This window comes from Pygocentrus nattereri, chromosome 30 (assembly GCF_015220715.1).
Source record: "Pygocentrus nattereri isolate fPygNat1 chromosome 30, fPygNat1.pri, whole genome shotgun sequence".
Lineage (NCBI taxonomy): Eukaryota > Metazoa > Chordata > Actinopteri > Characiformes > Serrasalmidae > Pygocentrus > Pygocentrus nattereri.
The window spans coordinates 70,001-93,256 of NC_051240.1; the positions used below are offsets into that span (position 1 = coordinate 70,001).

At 39.9% G+C, this 23,256-nt stretch overlaps 1 protein-coding gene across 2 annotated transcripts in view; it reads right to left on the reverse strand.

The window, feature by feature from the left end:
* ccndbp1 (cyclin D-type binding-protein 1) overlaps nucleotides 1–23,169 on the reverse strand; it is a 23,271-nt gene extending 102 nt beyond the window's left edge. Inside the window, exons 1-11 of one of the 2 annotated variants that reach the window (XM_017712863.2) lie at nucleotides 22,974–23,169; nucleotides 21,462–21,521; nucleotides 20,243–20,322; nucleotides 20,039–20,120; nucleotides 13,484–13,580; nucleotides 8,515–8,588; nucleotides 7,371–7,447; nucleotides 6,892–7,145; nucleotides 1,338–1,398; nucleotides 1,071–1,117; nucleotides 1–437 (exon numbers count right to left, since the gene is read on the reverse strand). The exon at nucleotides 1–437 is cut by the window's left edge and continues 102 nt beyond it. In XM_017712863.2, the coding sequence (XP_017568352.1) occupies nucleotides 329–437; nucleotides 1,071–1,117; nucleotides 1,338–1,398; nucleotides 6,892–7,145; nucleotides 7,371–7,447; nucleotides 8,515–8,588; nucleotides 13,484–13,580; nucleotides 20,039–20,120; nucleotides 20,243–20,322; nucleotides 21,462–21,521; nucleotides 22,974–23,061 (1,029 nt within the window). In that variant the 5' untranslated portion in view covers nucleotides 23,062–23,169 and the 3' untranslated portion in view covers nucleotides 1–328. Of the gene's footprint in view, nucleotides 438–1,070; nucleotides 1,118–1,337; nucleotides 1,399–6,891; nucleotides 7,146–7,370; nucleotides 7,448–8,514; nucleotides 8,589–13,483; nucleotides 13,581–20,038; nucleotides 20,121–20,242; nucleotides 20,323–21,461; nucleotides 21,522–22,610; nucleotides 22,931–22,973 lie in introns of those variants that run through there. The other variant, XM_017712864.2, reaches the window with a different exon arrangement.
* Nucleotides 23,170–23,256: the final 87 nt, after the last annotated feature.

The following is a 23,256-nucleotide window of genomic DNA, read 5'->3' on the forward strand; positions in this document are numbered from 1 at the left end:
AGTTCATTTTAGTCTCCCTGCAGTTTCTGCTTTTAAATACGTTTATTTTCCATTTACGAAATTTTCCATTTATTTCTTTTACATCTAGAGCTTGGAGATGGAAAATCTTTTGTTTGTTCATATCATACTAGAATATACCTAGGTATCAAGAAAGTCATACAATTAAAAAAAAAAAAAACATGCAGAGCAAGCTGCAAAAAAAATAAAATAAAAATAAAAAATAAAAGTTGTAAAATATTTATTTGTTCACTGCAGAAGGCTTATTTCATGTTCTCAGACACACACACAAGTACAAAGGTATTCTATAGTCTGATTTTCCCTTTCGCTATTAGCTAGAGCCTTCAGACAGAGATTTCACTTCTTGCAGGTTATGATCTACAGCTCCCTCTAGAAACTGCACCCATGACAAGTCTCCTTCTAAACAAACATGACATGACCTGAAACACAAAAGACAGATTGAGACAGATGAAAGCAGTGAGTACTCATTTGAGCATACATGCGAGTACATCAAGGCCGCAGGCATTCACAAGTGTCCTCAGACCAACTTGATTTAGGTGTATTTAGGTGTAAATTAACATGCATTTGTTCATTAATTTAACTAGTTATAAAAACCAAACTTTTATTAAAGGTATAATGATTGAAAGAAGAAAAAAAAACCTAGTCTCTTCACTGGCACCCTCACCAAGTCTCAAGAGGGAAATGTAACTGCAGTATATTCCCATTCGTATTTTATGTTTAAGTTCATCCGAGTGATGAACACTTAAATGATCAGGCATGAGAAAACACAGGCCAAATGCCCACAGTCCTCCACTATTATGAGAGGAAAAAAAAACAGCAATGACGTATGACAAAAGATTGTTGAACTGCACAAATCAGGAAATGGCTACAAAAAAAAAAGCAAAATATTTTCCACTACCAGGTCAATGGTTAAGAAAAACACAACTGAATAGGTGCCAAGAAAAGGTTAGATTTTTGTGAAGATTTTGAATGAAAGCTCAAAAGGATCCATAATAACTTTTTTTACAGTATGTTTTGCTCATGTTTCAGAATGTAGATAAGTTTTTTCTTACCTGATGATCTGAAGTGTTTTCATTAATATGGCTGCCAGTTTAGATGCCTAAAATAACGACAATGACAAATGAATTAAACTGATTATAAATTTAACTGATTATAAATTCAAACTGTAAGTCGCTCTGGATAAGAGCGTCAGCCAAATGCCATAAATGTAAATGTAATAAATAAATTCAGTTTCATCAACAAGGGTTCTATGAACTCTAAAACTTCATGACTACACTTGACTACAAGTCATTTAAGTGATAACAATACAAGTGTCTTACATTTTGATCTACAACAGTGCAGTTTACCGGTGGGTAAAGGCTCAGAACTAGGTCATCAACACTGCATAAAAAAAAAGAAAAAAAGAACCACATGTTGTAAATTATATCATACAATATATTCTTGAGAGACATTTTTCCAAGTAATTCTGGACCATTTGTTTTTGTCTGTTCTTCATGAAACTTTACACACAATGTAAAGAACAACAGGTATTTTCAAATTTTCTCAAAAACTGAAAAACAGCAAAAATGGAGATACAAGGTTTTCAACAGCGATATATTGTATTTACGCTGTATTTACGCTTAAGGATTTTGGGTAAAGTGTAGTGTCTTGACAATTTCTTCTTTGTATTTTCATGCTGCATTTCTTTTTGGAATTCTGTTCCAAAACCCCTTTCTATAAAAGCACAACTGGGTAAAAAAATGATTGGGTAAAATCTGAGTGTTACATTTCCAAAAAGATTTGCAGCCCAATTTATGTCATTAGCTGTCTAATACACTCAAGAACTTTTGATTTCAAGATCTTTATAATCCTTAATGTTAGCTTCTTTTACTCAGACTTATTATACATTGACTTGTCCAACATTTTGTGGGGTGCTGCAGCATGTTCCAAGGTGAGAAAAACCAATGAACTTTCACAACATTGATGGTAGTCTGTGCTCGTCTTTTCTTTTGCTTGCCTTCTATGCTGAAAGGCTTTCTTCTATCTTTCTAATTACTGTTTGACTTGTCAATCATTGATTAACCTTACAACTGGGTGTATCAAGATAATATAAAAAGCCTTTTAAGCCTTCTCTTTGTATGGCTTGCATCCAGACTAATCCATGGATCATTATTAACTGTAACGGGAAGGTTAAAGAGGTCTAGGGATTGGGCTGGCCACTTCATAACATAAATCTTGTTGGTCTGGAACCAGGATGTTGCCTGCTTGCTGGTGTGTTTGGGGTCATTATCCTGCTGAAACATCCATTTCAAGGGCATTTCTGCTTCAGTATAAGGCAACCTGACCTCTTCCAGTATTTTGATATATTCAAACTGGTCATGGCACCTGGTATGCAAGAAATGGGCCCAACTCCAAAGTATGAGAAACATCCCCAAACCATAACGCTTGCACCTCCATGTTTTGCAGTCTTAATAGTGCTTGAATACAGTGTTTATGGGTCATCTCACAAACTGTCTGTGGCCTTTAGACCCAATAAGAACGATCTTGCTCTCATCTGTCCATAGAATGTTGTGCCACTTCTCTTTAGGCCAGTCAATGTATTCTTTGGCAAACTGTAACCTTTTCTACACGTCTTTTTTTCAGCAAAGGTACTTTATGAGGGTTTCTTGCAAATAGTTTGGCTTCACGTAGACGTCTTGAAATGAAGATCTTCTTGGATTTCCCTGGAACTGATCATTGGATGTTTCTTTGCCATTCTTGTTATTCTATGATCTACACGGATGGTAGTATTTCTTTTCCTACCACATTTTGGGTTTTGTTTGCCATTTGAAAGCATCCGAGATCATTTTAGCTGAGCAGCCAATTACACTGCTCAAAAAATAAAGGGAACACTTAAACAACACAATATAACTCCAAGTAAAGGAGTTAGGAAGCAACACTCATTGACAATCAATTTCACAGCTGTTGTGCAAATGGAATAGAAAACAGGTGGAAATTATTGGCAGTTAGCAAGACACACTCAATAATGGAGTGGTTCTGCAGGTGGGGAACACAGACCACTTCTCAGTACCTATGCTTTCTGGCTGATGTTTTGGTCACTTTTGAATGTTGGTGGTGCTTTCATACTCGTGGTAGCATGAGATGGACTCTACAACCCACACAAGTGGCTCAGGTAGTACAGCTCATCCAGGATGGCACATCAATGCGAGCTGTGGCAAGGTTTGCTGTGTCTGTCAGCGTAGTGTCCAGAGGCTGGAGGCGCTACCAGGAGACAGGCCTGTACAACAGGAGATGTGGAGAAGGCTGTAGGAGGGCAACAACAACAGCAAGATGAAGGCATTGAAGCTATGGACTGGCCTGCCCGTTGCCCAGACCTGAATCCGATTGAGCACATCTATGACATCATGTCTCGCTCCATCCACCAACGCCGCGTTGCACCACAGACAGTTATTTTTTGTTTACTTTTTCACACTATCTTTTAAATGTGATCAGTATGTGACATCAGTCTGAAAAGATCACATTCCCTAACCGACCCGCATGTGCAAAAGAACTATACTTCACATAGCTCGTCCAGAGGTAAAAAGTCATGTTTCGTCTTCGCCAGCATCACAGGAGCAATTATGAAGTTCCAGTGGTTGACAACTGGACTCATCACCCAGAATGTGTTAGAGTTCCCTGTAAAAAGGGCACATTATTCAGCCACTTCTTTGGTTCTTGTCCTGGAATTGTTTAAGCTGTTTTCTGGTGCTGCAGCCTCGGGCTCCTCCGGCTGTGATCGGCTGTTTCATTCAAAACCTCTTCAAACTCAGAGCGGCTGCGACGAGTCTTAATTTTTTGATACAGAAGCATCAGCATAAATGTTTATGTGCCTCAGCAGGGCGAAATGATGACGAATGTCGAGTTGTACTGACGTAAAAGTCACATGAATTCCGATCTGGCTGTTCAGACTGAGTCGCATCGCCGTAGATCGGACACAGATCGGATTTCAGTACCACATATGAAAGCTCCTCAAATTGGAATTGAAAATGTCAGATTCAATGCAGTTTTGCTGTTCACACGGCCACACAGATGACAATTCTGTGTCGCATATGAGGAAAAAGTTTATTTGGGCCACTTTTACCTGCTGTGTAAACGTGGATTTAGTCATTAATTTTTTACCCATGTTGTATGATCTTTTCTGCCAAAATCAGTAGTGATGTTAGAATGCTATTATTTTACACATAACTGTACATACGTCAGCTATTTACATTCCTCTCCCTCACATAAAGTAAACATTTTTTTTGGAAGACTAAACTATAAGCATTTAATATCATTTAGAAGAGCTTGATGGCTAATGTTACCAGTCAACTTAATTGTAGAGATAAAATGGTATGTTAGCTTGATGTTTTGTTAGCCAACTCTTCCTAACATCAAGGCTTACCGTGTTTCCCAGCAATTTTACTTTACAGGCATGTTAAAGCACACAAGAAGATTCTCCATCATGTCTGCAAATATGACTCTGCCGACTCATAACAGAAGCTTGTCTGACCAGAAGGAATCAGCAGTGAGCTAGCTAGCTACAGGTTTTGCATATAAATGTTATTGGTGCTGACCATTCAAATACTGGACATGTTTGTGAGCTACCTGTTATGATATGCAGTGCTTCTCAAGCATTAGCTGCAAATATAATTATTACAATTATATTTAATTATGATCAATATTAATTATAATTTCTACAATTTCCATTAGACTTGCTTGTTCTCTGTTTTGCACTTTTTTCACCATTCAAAGACCAGCTGTGAAGACTAAAGTGGTCTTTTTTTCTGTGGATGTGTTGAGCTGAACCACAGCTACTGTGCTGGCTGAGTTCTGTCATTTTACGTTGTGACACACCCACATAGTTATGTGCAGCCAGTGGCTCTGAATTTAAGCATTTTTCTTGTATTCATTTTTTTTTATTTTTATTGAAGATAACACTGTGAAACACTTTTCCCCCATGGCATATATTTGCAACTAAACAAAAAAAATGTAAACATTTGAAACCAGGCTGAACTGAGCCTGGCTTTGTTAGGTTACTGAAAACCTTTTTAGGAACACCTGTACATGTGCATGGGCATACACTTATCCAATCAGATGTGTAGTTCATAAAATCACGTAGTTCATCGGTGTGGTTCATAAAATCAGGCAGATACAGGTGAAGAGCTTTAATTAATATTCATATTAAACACGAAAATGGTGGAAAATGTGATCTGAGTGACCTGACATATGTTTGTTGGTGTTGAGTCTTATAGAAACTGCTGATCTTCTAGGAGTTTTATGCACAAGTCTCTAGAGGTCATATAGAATGGGGCTAAAAAACCCCAAACATTTAGTGAGTGGTAGGTCTGTGGGCAGAAACTGCCTAGTGGATAGGAGAAGAGAATGAAGCTATGGTAACTTGAATTCTTTCCTACAGTGCTGATCAGAAAAGCATCTCATGGCAGACATCACATTGAACATTGAGTTGAATGGGCTACAACAGCAGAGGACCACATTGGGGTTCATCTACCGTCAGCCAACCACAGAAATTGGAGGCTACAGTGGACAATTGCTGAAGACTGAAAATATTGGAATATTTGATCAGTAAGTGTAGTAACTGCAAAAAAATAAATAAATAAGTAAATAGGGATGAACATTCTTCACCCAAAGAAAAAAGGAAAAAGGTAAAAACAACATTAAAGAATATATACAATGTTTTATTAACTTTTACTATTGAAATGTTGGGTCATTGTGGTGCCTTTATCATAGCCTAACAGTTTTGAGAGTACATTTCTCACTAGCCACGTTTACTTGCAGGCTAATAATCAGACTAATAGCTCAGTCGGAATAGAATACGTCCATGTATACACCTCAGTTGGAATAGACTAGCATTCCTAATGTCCACAGTCAGACAATTTCTATCCAATTGAACAAGGTAGGAAATCCTGTAAATAATCTGTTAAATAGAAGAATATCTTGGGTGTCTTCTCGCTGCTTCCTTACTACAAGTGAAGTACATTTTTCTGCCATTATTTTAAAGCTATTAAAAACATAAGCGTGCCAGCCGAAAATTCGTCTCACTCTGGCTGGCCCTCAAATGATGCTTGCTGTCATGGAAACGTTTACACCAAGCAGTGTTCTACACATGTGGGTCATTTTGGATTGAATTACTTGATAAACCCCTCAGTCTAAATTGGTCACTAGAATGTATTCAGTCGGACTGGCAAAAATCTTTGCATGTAAACATAGTGTGTCTGCCGCACATTTCCCAAGTTTTCTGTCCCAGAAAGAAATCCAATATTTTTCATTACAGCTTAATGTTTGTTTGTGGTTTAGGGAAGATAAATTACAAAAAACTATGGAAAGCAATCCACTATAATGACAGGAAACTGCTTATTTATTAATATGTAAAACACATGGTAAGCATCGTTTTCTAACTAGAACATATTGTACTTGTTATTTTTTAGACACTTAACTACATGTAAAATGAACTACAAATAAATAGCATTTTCCCACCTTTCTCAATTTATTTTTATACTCAAAAAAAATCTTAATCTGGTCTCTGTCTTGACTCAGACTAGACTACTTCAAAGTCTTGGTCTTAACTGGGATGCAATGTGTCCAGGTTTTGGTCATGAAATGGATTTGCCTTACTTGACTTGGTTTTGATTACAACACTAATGACTAGCTCACCGTTACAAAAAATATGACTCCCTAGATTGTCACTGTCCTTTGTGAGAGTTCATGCAATACATTTCATGAATTAAGCCAAAAAGCTTTAAATTAACTCAAGTAGCAGTTTAACACTGACAGTGAAATTTACACAATGAATTCACATAGTTAATTTTAAGGTTTGATACTGCACGTAAACCAATTTGACAGTTAAGAAACACTAACCTTGGGCTGATTTCTCTTGCAGAATCAGCAAGATCATCCAGTTGAGTAATGTTTTCAGCTGTATCTACTTTTCCGTTTTTCTGAACAGCAATGGATAATTTACGCAGACACGCTCCAGATGCCTTAATAAGGCCCAGACATTTGGAGATGAGCTGGTGGTCATTCTCAGACCAATATGTGTCCTGGTTGCCACGGGCCTCAAGCTCATCATCATCCAGGACATCGCTGAAAGGGTCCTCGCTCTCAGCTAGTGCCTATGGGAAATACAAAGATGTAAAGAATATAGTTTATGCAATTGTTTTTTTTACATTAATATACCCATAAGTCTTTATTACAGGATAAATGAAGGTAATGGATCATCAACGCTTTTTCTTAAATCATTAGTTACCAAAAAAAAAAAAAAAAACAGATACAAAAATACAAGTATATGGGGAATTACTGTTGCAGCAGCAAGGTTTCATCAGAGATCAGCTACCCACCTGGTTCATCTCCTCCAGAGCATCTTTCACCATCCCAATGTATGAAGCCATCACGTTTAACACTGCAGCACGATTATCTGTTAAGGAAAGTCAATGATATCAATACAAGCCATTCTTACAAAACAAAACGGATAAAAGCACCTCTCAATAGATGTGTATTTCTCTGACTCGTACCTGGATGTTTTAGTGATTGGTTTTGTTTGCTCTCTGTACTTGAATTTCTCCAAAATTACTCATAAAATCCACAAAGCTTCTAAAAATGCATCAAAGTTAGTAGTTCACATAACAAAGATGCTGTTTCCAAGTTCATGAATTTAATGCAGGCCACAGGAAGAACCCAGAGAATTCAACTCTGTACCTGAAAGTCTTTATATTCGACAATCATATTCCTGTAGATTCCTGGTCAGAGAGTAGAAAGAATGGCTTGCATCTTTGCAGTTCATATAGAGCAGGGGTACTCAATCCTGGTCCTAGAGATCTACCACACAACAGAAATCATATTCACCACACCTGGCTGTATTAGTCAGATGTCCCTGAAGGCAACATCAGGTTTGTTAAATTAGTGCTGAAGATAAACTCTGCTGGGTGGTAGATCTTCAGGACAACTTCAATGATTTTAGTAGACACTCTTATCCATAGATACTCTAAATAATAGGTAGAGTATAGAACAAGGGTTTGTGCAAAATAATTTTATTAGTACAGCAGTACAGTTTTTATTTTTTATTTTTATCTTTCAATTATTCTCCAATGATCTCTCATTAAGATGCAGTAGAAGACTCACGTGACAAACAGAAGCTCAAAAATCTGCAACAAAGCTGCTTGTTGACATCTACTCCAAGAAACACTACTTAAATGAAAGAGAGTTGACTTGAATTTCTACACCACATGACAAGTGGGACTTGTGGAGGGGAGGCTTTGGTAATTTTAGAACTAATGCTTTATTTGAGGATTCTACATGTCCTGAGTCCAAACAAAAAACTTAACTAAAATAGAATTGTCTTTCTGCCATACTGTGACAACACAGAACAGATAAAGCATTTGCAAAAGAAGTGAGATATTAAAATGTTAACAACAAGCACATACAGGTTATTAAAAGCGGTAAACTTAAATTTTTGTAGCGGACTAGTTACTGCCGCTCACTCACCTCTTGGCAGCTGAGCGAACTGATCACATGATGCCCAGACGCCCCCTGTAGATGTTAGCTGTTCCTGAGACAAACTTTATAAAATAAAAAAAAAGCCACACGTAAACAGTAAGTAATACATTTTCAACCATAGCGTATAGTGTAAGAAGAAAAGGACATCTCTTCAAACCTGATGAAAATGGCCAGTCCATACACACACATACACACACATCTATCTATCTATATGTGTGTGTAATATATATTTTTATGTAATGATTTTTTTTTTTTAAAGAGGAGGCTTTGATCCATATACAGGTGCACTGTATTTTCATAACCAAGATCTGCTCTTTGAGAAAATCATTCATACCTCTCTAGGGTAATAGACACAAAGGTAATACCAAAATCCTTTTTCCACCATACGCCGGTAAATTAGCCCCAGCTTTTCTGCTTGTGCGTGTATCTTCTAAAATTTGTGAAGAGGTCCCAATTCAATTTTCTAAATAAAATAGACCTGATAAGACAGGGCATAGTTTAGCCAGCTAAAACAAGCTCATATGTTCCTAATAAGCCACCTATATCAGTAATGTACTCTTTCTCTGTTATCAATTAACAGTAGCTTACAAATTGTTGTAAACAAACTAAGTTTCTCCTCGTGATCTTGTCCCCAATCCTGCTTCATTCCTTAAGATGGTTTTTGGTGTGCACAATGATGTTTTAACTGTTGTAAATTATTCTCCGTCAACAAGTGTTTTTCCAGACTCTACCTTGGTGAAGCCTGTGCTAAAAAAAAAAAACGTACCTTTTTAAGCGGTCTTCGAAAAAGTTGTTTAATATTATATACACATTTAACTGTTCAAAAACAAGTTAAATGAGAACTTTGCCAGGTTTTTGATCAAACCATAGTAATGAGACAGCATTGGTTTATGTTGTGAATGACCTCAAGCTTAGTGCTGATGCACTAAATCCTTCTATTCTTTTACAGCTTTTGATATCATTTACCAATAGATTTTAACCCAACATCTTAAATGTTGGGTCAGCTTCTCGGGTAGTTTTAGAACGGTTTAAATACAGTTTAGGTAATAGGCAGTTCATGGTTTTGTTGGTAAATCCTTCAACAAAAAGATTTGGCATTCCTAGTGGAATCCCTCAAGGTTCAGTTTTAGGGTCTTTGCTTTTCTCTTTGTACATGCTCACTAGGTGATGTCATTAGGAAACATAATATAAATGTCACTCATGGATCTCATCTACTGAGATAGACTATATCTGAATTCCTAAATCAAAATTTATAAAACCTGAATAGTACATCTATGCAGGCACATTCTAACAAACATTCTAACAAAGCTTAAAAAGATTTGGCCATTTGGAGCTATTCATGAAAATCAAATATAAATGACTTTTTTTCTTTACTTTGATCAGATAACTCATGTCATTTGAAGTATATTACAAGATAAATGCATAATCAATCATGAACAGCTTGAAGATCACACTTTTCAGACTAGTCCCAGTGTTTCAATCCTAAATTTTAAAAATTGGTCTTGAGATACTCTGTGGCCTCTGTAGGTAAATTATAATTGAAAACATTTTTTATTAATCATGGTCTCCCTCCATCAAGCAATCATTGCAGCCTTGGTATCTAACATTTTAACTTGTATTTGTTGAGACTCTGATGAAGTCTCCAAATGTTGGTCCAGATTGGCCTTTATGGAGTGCATTCAAAAACACTTAAAACAATTAGACTATGAAGTATACCAACAAACAGTTAGTGTCATGTTATTCAGAACTTTGTCTTGAATTACGTTGCCATCACATGTCAGAAATTGAACTCCTTGTCCAGGAACCAGGAAACCAGGAACACACTGTAACAATTGTAGCCTAACCACCAAACGATATTGATGGAAAAAAGTAGGCTAACAAAACAGAGGGTAAAAAAGTCTGTATTTGTTACCAAAGTCTGCATATGCCAACTTTATTCTGTTTGATTAAATAAAATTGAGAGGCCAGTCATTTTATGGCAGAGTGATGCAACGATACATGGTATATCATCAAACCATTCAGTTCACCCACTACAGTTCAATATGCACATGTGAACCGGGGTATTGCGATATGCATATTGCACTACAAACTACTCACGTTGTACGTTCAGATCCACAAAACATCTCTGCAGACTCTCAGAAAGCTATATGCAAATATGAGCTGGAGAAAAGAGGGAGAACTAAAAACCAAAAAAAAATTGATGTACAGCATTGCTTTGATGATCGATTACAGAAACGAATAATCGATTATTCAGATTACGAATCACTACATTACCAAATAAATTTTATGTAGCTATCAGCTTTTAAATTTAGCTTGAGGTTGTTTTATGCATTTGCTAACAATGAAGACAATAAAAATGAATAACATTCAAGAATTCACTGCTTTGATGAACTTTCCTGCTAATACAAAACATTAAAAATGAATAAAACTCCTAATATATTTTTCCAAACAACAATGTACAAACCAAGGATGTCCAAAGTAGCAGCAAGAAAATGTAACAAAACTAAATAAATTTTCCTTTAATCAAGTAAATAAAAAAAAGTATTCAAAATCTAAATGTTCATTTAAACAGGGCAGTCTGTGCTCTGTTCATTCTGCTGTTTGTATAAACTCTGCTGCAACTAAATTTACAATCACAGGTCTTTACTGAAATGTTGGAAAGTCAGTATCTCTCCATGCTCCTGTGAGTGTCTCTCTCTTCTGAAAGTAGATATTCCTCGCTGCAGAGAGGAATGAGGGAATGAATGGGTTCTCTATGAAGGGTTAAATGTGAACGATTTTGTGTAAGCACTTCATTTCATTTCAGTGTTGATGGAGAACTACCTACTAAAACTTTTAGCGAGTGGAGTCAAACGTTCACAGAAATCAGAAAACTGTTTGGATCTCATGTGTTCGCCGAATTTGAACGCACTGCTGGCCTCGGCGTTGAGACAACGATGCAAACATTATTCTCCGAAAAGTGAACAGGGTCGCTGTGAATAATAGTTACTTGCTTCTCTGTTCCAGCTCCATTACAGAGAACCAGCATTTTGAAATAGAAAATATTCCAGCTCAGCTCACAGCATGAAATGGATTTTGACACTAACATTAGCCAACGAGCTAGCACAACTATCGCGCGTCCCAAACCACACACTACACTAATGGGGGTACTTCTAATGGTATATGCGCTATTTTTTTACACGCTATTTAGTGTGTTAGTATGTGGTTTGGGACATGGTGAATCTTACCAAAATGAATCTTCACAGTGAGCCACCGTGTTTCCTCTTCAGACACTGCAGAATGGAGGATGTGAGCTCATGCTAGCTAAGCTCGGCTTTACAAACAGCACAACTGACAATATTTTTTGACTCTTAGTTTACCTCCACACTTTGGAGGATTTTGTTCTTGAGGCTGCCATCGTGCTGTTGTTAGCACTCCGGTGGGCAGTAATGTCAAAAACATTCCTAGTGAACACGAGAAAGACACATAATGACATCATCAACTAATCGACTAAATTAGTTGCAAACTAATTTGGTTGTCGAATTTGGTCAACTAAGTTGAATAATCGTTGCACCCCTACAGACAAATGCTAATGGTAAGTTACCTCCGCTAACATTACTGTCCCCAGCCTTTTTAGCTAATATCTTTCATCATAAAAACAGTCAGTCTTGTGAAGATGTAGTAAACTGATCCCAAGTGTGATCAGTGATGCGATTAGTGCTGTGTTATATGACATGGCACATCTGATGTTCGGTGGCCTTTACAATGTCCCCTCCCAGACACATTTCAGCAGCAACATAATTCCCAAACTCTGAGTCTCTGAAAGAAACTGAAAACAAACAAACACTCTTTAATTATTTAAAATAGAGAAGGCAAAGCACCTATAGGTTATCAAAGCTAAGAAGCACTTTTTAATGTTTTTCCCCCCTTGATTTCACACAGTAGAGACAGACACCAGGCCTAGTCAGTCACGCTGCCATTTTTTCAGAATTGTTTGTAGGTAAAATAAAGAGTTCATTGTTTAAAGAGGGATACATTTTTTACTTAAATATAAAGATACCATTGTAATATACCATTACGATGCTATGCTGTGCCAGCTGGTAAAAACGTTCTCTGGATATCCCTTGACAGATTTGTGAAATGTTCTACTGTTTGGCAAGTGTAGTCATGTTCTAGCTATAGAGGATAAAACGACAATTAACCATCCAGAAGCAAAAACTACCTTTTAAACTTATCAAGCATTTTATTCATACAGCCAGTGAGTCATGTAATGATGTGGTCTAATATTACAAAAAAGAAATACATTTTAAGACATCTTGCCATTCCACAATTTTTAAAATTAAAATGACCGTGGTATTAACATTAATGTGGTAAAATGCAGTGCACAGGTAGCAAAGCTGCTGTAGCAGCGTGTTTTTGCTTGGTACCCAGGTGCACAGCATGTCATTTTTAAAGAAACAGCTTTATCAATAATTGTCTTTAGACAGAGCTCTCTGCAGAGGCTATTTTCCAGATAATGTTTACACTTTCAAACACTGCATCGTTGCCTTCACATCGAGGCCACCAGTGTTTTCTTTTCTACACAAACGTGAAGCATTGTGTTTGAAATATCGGAGCAAAAAATCAGATTTGAGCAACGGGGCTTGTGAAGTGTGCAAAAATGACATTTTTCTGCAAATGTTGAAGCACAATTTCTATTTATTTTTTATTAAAAAATAAATTTATTAAAGAAAAAATATATATAATAAAAATGTGCCATTATATTTATATATTTATTTTCCTCGATATGTCAAATTCCGCAGAGGCGTGTAGAGGACGCATACTTAATTTCACTTTACCAAAACATGCACTATGTCCAGGGTGCCCAAACTTTTGCATATGACTGTAAATCTACTAACCTCTGGCCCTCCATTTCCAGGCCCTGAAGATACTATGCTACAGATTAACATAGAAAAAAAGGAAGTAGAGATTTAGATACCTCTGTAAAGGCGAAGACAGGAGGATATCCAGCAGCTGAACTACACCATCCAAAACTTCAGCAGTGGCTTCTCTGACCAACTTACGCAAAGTGATACCTAAAGGAAACCATGTAACCTTACTAAAGACCAAGCTAAGTGCCAAAAAATACCAAATTCACTAATATTAAAAGATTTACATTACAGACATCCTAGAAATGTAAATAAGATTTTTCTATTTTGTGAAATGTTTTAAGCAGACATGAACAATCTTCTATAGGACACTCAAAAAAGTAGATCAACTTTGTAAACTAAACAAGGGAGATTTAAATGCACTGTGAATGTACAAAAAGCATCATATTGCTGCTGTCAGAACAAAACCTCATATCTAAATTTTTGGCATTTTTCAGTTTTTAACATAATTTGAAAATGCCTGTTGCCCTTTATATTGTGTGTAAATTCCATGATAAATGGAAAAGAAACAGCTCAAAATTACTTCTGGTTCCACTGACTCACATTAAAAGTAAAGTATGTTTTTTCATTCTCTTGTAAAGTAACCATTTTGGAGAGGTTTTGTTTTGACAACAGGGATATGCTTCACTGCAGTCCTAAAATACAGCATCAGTCAAGTCTGGACAATAAAAGGGTGTTTCTTTATTTTTCTAGTTATTAGCTTCTGATAAAAAATAATAAAAAATTTTGTGTTACAACTAAATTCACTATTTATAGTTTTCCAAGAACCAAATTTCAAGCATTTACCCTTTAGATCAGAGTTAAACGTAGAAGTTAAAACATACCAGTCAAAACATGATTGAATGTATTATATACCATATATTGTTGGTCAAACAGCTGAAACAAAGAAAATATGAGCCAAAAAGTAAGCCACAATCTTTTTTTAATTTAGTAAAATGAGCACTGGACCTTAAAGCATGAGATTCAGGAAATTAATTATATTTTTCTGTAGGACGTAGAATACTTTTATCATGAATCTGAAGGATCATCATAAAATCTTTGTATAAATAAAATGTTTGGCTGAAAGCTACAGTATATACATTTTGGGGATTTGGCGACCTCTCTTGTGGAAATATGTAATTGCACACAACATGCAGAACATTTTCAGACCCTTTCAGAACCCTTCCCCAAGCAGAATCTCATGATTGCGAGCAAGCTGAAAGAGTATTCAAAGAGAACTCAGTCAAAATTTGGTGAACAATATTGTTAGCATATTTTTATCAGTATAATATCGATTTTGCACTTGCGATCTAAACCAGCCTCTCCATGGATCACCACCTTATCGTGGTGGAGAGGTTTGTGTGCTTGAAGGACCCTAGGAGCTATGTTGTCTGGAGCAAAAGCTCCTGGTAGGGTCTCCCATGGCAAACTGGTCCTAGGTGACAGGCCAGACAAAGTGTGATCCATAACCACCCCTATGAGGACAACAAAGCAGGACTCGTGTACCCTGCCTGGATCAGGGTTACCGGGGCCCCACCCTGGAGCCAGGCCTGGGGGAGGGGCTCGCCAGCGAGCGTCTGGTGGCCGGGCATTCACTCATGGTGCCCGGCCGGGCCCAGCCCGAAGGAGCTACATGAGTCCCCCCTCCCATCGACCCACCACCGATGGGAGGGGCAGTAGTAGGGGTGCGGTGCATTGTGGATCGGGCAGTGTCCGAAGGCGTGGGCCTTGGCGTTCTGATCCTCGGTTGCTGAAACTGGCTTTTGGAACTTGGAACGTTACCTCACTGGCGGGGAAGGAGCCTGAGTTGGTGCGCGAGGTCGAGAGATACCGGCTAGATATAGTCGGGCTCACCTCAACACACAGCTTGGGCTCTGGGTCCAATCTCCTTGAGAGGGGCTGGACTTTTTTCTTTTCTGGAGTTGCCCATGGTGAGAGGCGGCGGGCAGGTGTGGGCTTTCTCATAGCCCCTCGACTCGGCGCCTGTATGTTGGGGTTTTCCCCGGTGGACGAGAGGGTAGCTTCCCTACGCCTTCGGGTTGGGGAACAGGTCCTGACTGTTGTCTGTGCTTATGCACCGAACAGCAGTTCAGAATACCCAGCCTTCATAGAGTCCTTGGAAGGGGTGCTTGAAAGTGCTCCTCCTGGAGACTCGATTGTCCTACTGGGGGACTTCAACGCTCACGTGGGCAACGACAGTAAGACCTGGAGGGGTGTGATTGGGAGGAATGGCCTCTCTGATCTGAACCCGAGTGGTGTTCAGTTTTTGGACTTCTGTGCAAACCACAGTTTGTCCATAACGAACACCATGTTTGAACACAAGGATGTCCATAAGTGCACATGGCACCAGGACACCCTAGGCCGCAGTTCAATGATTGACTTTGTAGTCGTGTCAGCGGACTTGCGGCCATGTGTACTGGACACTCGGGTAAAGAGAGGAGCTGAGCTGTCAACTGATCACCACCTGGTGGTGAGTTGGATCAGGTGGTGGGGGAAGATGCCAGTCAGACCAGGCAAACCCAAACGTATAGTGAGGGTTTGCTGGGAACGTCTGGCAGAAGAACCTGTCAGATTGATCTTCAACTCACACCTCCGTCAGAACTTTGACCAGATATCGGGGGAGGTGGGGGACATTGACTCAGAATGGGCCATGTTCCGCTCCTCCATTGTTGAAGCGGCTGACTGTAGCTGTGGTCGCAAGGTAGTTGGTGCCTGTCCTCGATCCCGGTGGTGGACACCCCAGGTGAGAGATGCCGTCAAGCTGAAGAAGGAGTCCTACCGGACATGGTTGGCCTGTAGGACACCAGAGGCAGCTGGCAGGTATCGACAGGCCAAGCGATCTGCGGCTTCAGTCGTTGCCAAGGCAAAAACCCGGGTGTGGGAAGAGTTCGGTGAGGCCTTGGAAAGTGACTTTAAGTCGGCTCCGAAAAGATTCTGGCAAACCGTCAGGCGACTCAGAAGGGGAAAGCAGTGTGCCACTAGCACTGTATATAGTGGAGATGGTGTGCTGCTGACTTCGACTGAAGACGTCATTGGGCGGTGGAAGGAATACTTTGAGGACCTTCTCAATCCCACCAACATGTTCTCCAGTGAGGAGGCAGAGTCTGGGGACACGGGAATAGGCTTGTCCATTACTGAGGCCGAAGTCGCTAAGGTAGTTAAAAAGCTCCTTGGCGGCAGGGCTGCAGGGGTGGATGAGATCCGTCCCGAGTTCCTCAAGGCTCTGGATGTTGTGGGGCTGTCTTGGCTGACACGCCTTTTCAACATTGCATGGACATCGGGGGTGGTGCCACTTGATTGGCAGACTGGGGTGGTGGTGCCTCTTTTTAAAAAGGGGGACCGGAGGGTGTGTTCCAACTACAGGGGAATCACACTCCTCAGCCTCCCTGGTAAGGTCTATGCAAGGGTACTGGAGAAGAGAGTCTGGCTTATAGTCGAACCTCGGATTCAGGAGGAGCAGTGCGGGTTCCGCCCTGGTCGTGGAACACTGGACCAACTCTTTACCCTCTCCAGGATTCTCGAGGGTTCATGGGAGTTTGCCCAACCAGTCCACATGTGCTTTGTGGATTTGGAGAAGGCATTCGACTGTGTTCCCCGGGGTATTCTGTGGGAGGTGCTTCGGGAGTACGGGGTACATGGCTCTTTGCTACGAGCCATTCAGGCCCTGTACAAACAAAGCAGGAGCTTGGTTCACATGGCCGGCAGTAAGTCAGACTTTTTCCCAGTGAGAGTTGGACACCGTCAGGGCTGCCCTTTGTCACCGATTCTATTCATAATTTTTATGGATAGAATTTCTAGGCGCAGTCAGGGGATGGAGGGTGTCCGGTTTGGTGACCTCAGGGTCACATCGCTGCTGTTTGCAGATGATGTGGTCCTATTGGGGACATCAGGCCGTGAACTTCAGCTTTCACTGGATCGGTTTGCAGCCGAGTGTGAAGCGGCCGGGATGAGGATCAGTACCTCCAAATCCGAGGCCATGGTTCTCACGCGGGAAAGGGTGGAGAGCCCTCTCTGGGTCGGGGATGAGCTCTTGCCTCAAGTGGAGGAGTTTAAGTATCTTGGGGTCTTGTTCACGAGTGATGGTACAAGGGAGCGGGAGATTGACAGGCGGATTGGTGCTGGGTCAGCAGTGATGCGGGCTCTTTACCGGTCTGTTGTGGTAAAGAAAGAGCTGAGCCATAAGGCAAGGCTCTCGATTTACTGGTCGATCTATGTTCCCACCCTCACCTATGGTCATGAGCTTTGGGTAATGACCGAAAGAACGAGATCGCGAATACAAGCGGCTGAAATGAGTTTCCTCCGCAGGGTGGCTGGACTCTCCCTTAGAGATAGGGTGAGAAGTTCGGTCATCCGGGAGGGACTCGGAGTAGAGCCGCTGCTTCTTCACGTCGAGAGGAGCCAGTTGAGGTGGTTCGGGCATCTTGTTAGGATGCCTCCTGGACGCCTCCCTTGGGAGGTGTCACAGGCAAGTCCACCGGGGAGGAGACCCCGGGGAAGACCCAGGACACGCTGGCGTGACTATATCGCCCAGCTGGCCTGGGAGCGCCTCGGAATCCCTCCCAGGGAGCTAGTGGAAGTGGCTGGGGAAAGGGAGGTCTGGGCTTCATTGCTCAGGATGCTGCCCCCGTGACCCGAACCCCGGAGAAGCGGAAGATGATGGATGGATGGATGGATGGATGGATGGATCTAAACCAGGTCTGTGCATGTGACTTTATTGTGTAAAGACGTATGACGTGATCCAAAAATCTCAGGCAGTAGTGGGGCATTCTTGTTATATTGGATAAAATTCTTCCTCTGGTATGTGTTTTGTCATGACTGTTATACTGGTATGGCAAAAATAAATGTGGACATTGTACAGACAGTGAAAACCAACATTAGCCTCTAGGGGCTGAACTAAGGATGTTTCAGTTACGTTTCAAATCAAAATAAAAATTAGCAGTGCCTTGAGAAACCACCCGACTCAGTCAGCTCTATCAAATGAGGCCAGTCTAGGGTCTACAGCAGAGGTCACTAATAGTTCAGACTCGCTGTCCTATGCGGACATGGACCTATAACTGATAGACTATGGAGAATTAAATAATTTAGACTGGTTTTTACCATTCTAATCAGCGTAGCTTTTCTAGCCTTTAGGGCACTTTAGTGGCCTGGGAGACTCACAGATCAATCGCATTTGTTGTAAATATCACACTACTCAGCCAATCAGATCTGTGCATTATAGTGTGCATTGAGAATTAAACGAGTGATGCACATACAGCGGAGGGAAGAGGTTCAGAGGGAAGTTGTTGCACTTGTCATATTCTAAAAAGAGAAAACTGACAAATGTTGAAATATGACAGAACTGTACTTTATTTCATTTGACATTCAGTTGTTGGCTACATAAGATGTTTATATACCTACTAGGCTATTTCAGTATATGGCACTAAATCATAATGCAAGACATTATGATTTTCTGGACCTCTGCTTGAGGAAATTCTCTCTAAGTTTAAGTTTAAGTGATACTGTTTTGATCCCACAACCGGGGAAATTCCATCTCCGCATTTAACCCATCCATGCAAGTGAAACACCACACACACACTAGGGGGCAGTGAGCACACTTGCCCGGAGCGGTGGGCAGCCCTATCCACGGCGCCCGGGGAGCAATTGGGGGTTAGGTGTCTTGCTCAAGGACACCTCAGTCATGGACTGTCGGCGCTGGGGATTGAACCGGCAACCTTCCGGTCACAGGGCCTTCCGGTCCCTAACCTCCAGCCCACGACTGCCCCCTAGATCTTACTGAATTTTAATTAAAGACCCCTGGTCTAGGGTGTGAAACAAGCTGTGAACCAGTTGGTACTGACAGCTATATAACTGCAATATTTTCCCAATTCCAGCAGTGTTTGATGTTTAATCGCACAAGTATATGGCACGCACACATGAGACAAACAGCTTGAGAAATTCAAGCTGAAATTGCCTTCTGATTCAAAATTCCTGTTCCACTTTAAATGGTGCAGCAAATGCATTCAGGTGCCAGTACAGAAATTCAAATGTGAAACAACCTTGCCAGGCCTGCATGGCTAGTTTTAAAAAGCAATACTGGCATAGGTTTTCTACATATTTTTTACAGATTTGTTTTTAACAGCTTGCACAATAAAAATATTTCAGATTTACTTTGGCTGTGATCGGTAAAAGGACATGAGAGAATAACCTGCAAAAACAGTTTTCCTGAGAACCATTTTAGATGCTTATGTGGACAAATATATACACATATGTGCGCGCGCACACACACACACACACATTTTGATATATACCAAAACCATCAGAATTGTGGTCATACTGCCTACTACTAATTTCAAGGTTTACAGGGTGACTCACAACAGCACATGGACACCATATTTTAGCATTTTTTCCTTCCAACTCAGAACTGCTAAAATTCAAAAAAAGTTACAAAACAATGTTACATACTGCAGCTTTCACTGTTATTTGCAACACAAACTTAGATTGCCAGCTGCAGAAATTCCTTGATCTCTAACTTCAGATTCACAGTTATTTACCTTTATTGTACTCAATGGTCAAGTACCAAATAGTTCTTCAATGTCAGAGTACTTTTTAGGATATTGCAAAGCCAACTGTAAATATAAACAGCTTACCTTCACTCTTTGGCAACCAGTAATAAATTGTTGAGAGTGCCAGTACATGCTTCTGAATGGACTCTGCTAGCTTTGCACAGTCCTTGAATGAGAACAGTGAGCCATGCCATTAACCAGAGTTGAGACAATAGGCATCACAGACTAAAACTACCAAAATGTATTTACTGAAGGAATACTGAATACTGAAGCAATAACCTCACTCACCTCTTCTGAAGGGAGGGGTGGTTTGGAAAAGGCTAGACTAAGTTTGGTCACTTCTTGTGAGGTGGCCTTCACTGCCTGATCTGTGGAGTAGAACAAAAAAAAAACTTTACCTCTATTGAATAATTTAGAATCTAAAGGCAAAAGCACAATTAATAAAGACAATTCTAGAGATACACGATAACATCTGACACGGAATCATTGTCTACAGATAATTGTTTAAAATCTGACTAGTATGAACTAGATATTTCAAGCCAATATTTGATGATGTAGTTGTGAGGCCAGGCACTGATGTTGGCAAAGAATGCCTGGCTTGCAATTGATTTTCCAGTTCATGCAAAAGGTGTTCAAAAGACTTGCGGTCAGCGCTCTGTGCCAGGCACCGGAGTTCCTCCAAAACAAACTCATCAAACCAAGTCTTTATGGACTTCACATTGTTCCAGTCATGCTGGATCACGCAAGGCTGTCCCCAAACTGTTGCCACAAACATAACTGTCTAAAATATATCTGTATGCTGTAGCATTAACATTATGCTTTGCTGGAATGCAATTCCTAAAAAAAAACAGTCCCAGACCATTATCCTTCTTTCACCAAACTTTACAGCTGGCATTATGTATCCCGGTTGGTAGAGTATCTGCCAAAACCAATTCATTCCATCAGACTGCCACATAGTGAGCCATGACTCATCACTCCAGAGAACATGGCCTGGTATTGTGCACATGATCCTTGGCTTGTGTGAAGCTGCTTTGGAAATCCATTTCATAAAGCTCCTGTCACACAGTTCTTGCGCTGAAATTGCTTCCAGAAGCAGTTTGGAAATCCGTAGTCAGTGCTGCAACAGATGATTTGTGATTTTTAAATGCTGTCCTCCAGCATTCCATGCCCCCACTCTGAGCAGTTGTTTCTGCTAGATTCATCCAATTCAAATAAGAAATTTTATGAACTGGCTAGTGGCAAAGGTGGCATCCTATGACAGTGCCACGTTTTAAGTGACTGAGCTCTTCAGTATGACCTATTTTACTATCAGTGTCTGTCTGCAGAGATTGCAGAAGCAGACGTGCTTAATTTTATACACTTGCTGACAATGGGTGTGTCTGAGACACCTGAACTTATTGGGAGGCGTATATAAATACAAATATTGAATATTGGCATCAGCCCAGAATTCTCTTTATCAGTGCATCCCTAAATAATTTCAATAAACCTAAACATGAAAACACTCAACTCAGCACTTCCCAGAAGTTTGACAAGTTAAAGGCCCCAGCAGACTCATTTGATTCTCCATCTGAAAAGACATCCACACAACATAAAAGAAACATTAGCTACAGTCATGTACATTAGCAATGTTTCTGCATAGTGACCCAACAGTTGTGGTATTTTTAATACAAATTAGCCAATGCTTTACGTTAAACCCACACATTCAGACATAATATTTTTTTAACATGGTCTCTATTTAAAACAATCTATTGACATTTTTAAGTTTCTGTTAGAGTGTTACAGCAGAACAACCTCATTTCATCAGGCCCTGGACTCAACAAGTTAATTCAATCTCATTACACAGATGCTGTAGAATAAGTGGAGTGAGCAGACTGGAAACTGGGCAGGATCAACTGCCATATTCATAGAACCATTTTTGGAGCAACATGATTATGGGGAATTATCCTGTTATTATATTGGTTTACAATGGAGCTATGAGGCTACAGTAGCTAAAAAATTTTAATAAGCAAACTGCAAGTGTAAATCTTATCCGAAACTGTCCAGTTGTAAAATAAAGACTCATAAGTGGTTTCATGTATAACACTGTATAATAAGTATAGACAAATTTCAGGCTTCAAGATGACAGCTACTACTGTTTTTAACATACAACATATTTTTGTCTACTTTTATAAATAAAAATATGTAATATAGTGCCAGAAACTACGTGAGCAAGTCAGTTGTACAATTTAGTTTAAAAGTCCTAGCATAATGTGTCAAAGAAGTGGTGTTTCAGTAACACATTTCACAATAGTGGCAATGCAAGTTTCATAAAACTGTAACCATTTTTCTTCACTTTATTGAATTAATTTATTAACAATAACAATTTTTTAAGTATTCCTACTTTAATGTCATTTTTGTTTTGTCAGAGTTTCATAAAAATGAAGCGGGAACAATAACGCATTTTGGTCAAGGCCTGCATTTCACTTCAGAACATTATATTTTCAGTGTTCAGTGTAGACGATGAACCGAGCTTGTCGACAGTGAAGGAAAATGATGTTTGATGTTTGTTGGCTACACGCACGTGCAAATAATACAGTTAAAAAATATAACCAAACTTATTTGCGCTCACAGGAGAAACGAACATTCCGACACCCGTAGCGTTAATCGACAGACTGACCTGACCTGAAGTCACCGCATGTTAGGTTCTCCATATCCTTCATTCCCTAACATGCAACTAACCCAAGGCAGAACATGTATTTGTTCTTCAGCTCCTCGTCGATAGCGCGCTTGCTTGTTTGTTCAGGTGGGTGGCTAGGCACGTTCAATCGACCAAACATGACATACAGCTTTTTCTAACCAGCCTATGAAGTGTTTGGCCGTCTTTATTATTATGTATCCTAGCAGTTTAGCTGATCACTGAAGACGACGTGATTAAATTAGCGAAGAATAACTTTATAAAAATAAGAGGCTAGCCGTTAGCCATGCTCGTGAACCCTAGCCTGCGTGGCTGCTTTCAGTTAGATAAGGCTTTCGCTCTTACCTTTTACCCGGTCTCGAATACATTTGACTGCGTTTAATAAATTTCGTAAAGGAACCACAACATCTGTACAAGAATTATTCGCACTCATGACAGCTTTAACACGAGAAACCACTCAAAGCGGCTACAGGTGGAAGCAAAGTATTTTCAATTCGTTTTCTTCGGAATGTGTTTATAGTGGGACGTGGTATGACGAGCAGAATTGCCACAGAGCCAGTTTATGAGGAGCTTGGCCACTTTCTATTTGCCCCGTTGTACCAAAATAGGACTGCTAATCAGTAGAGGG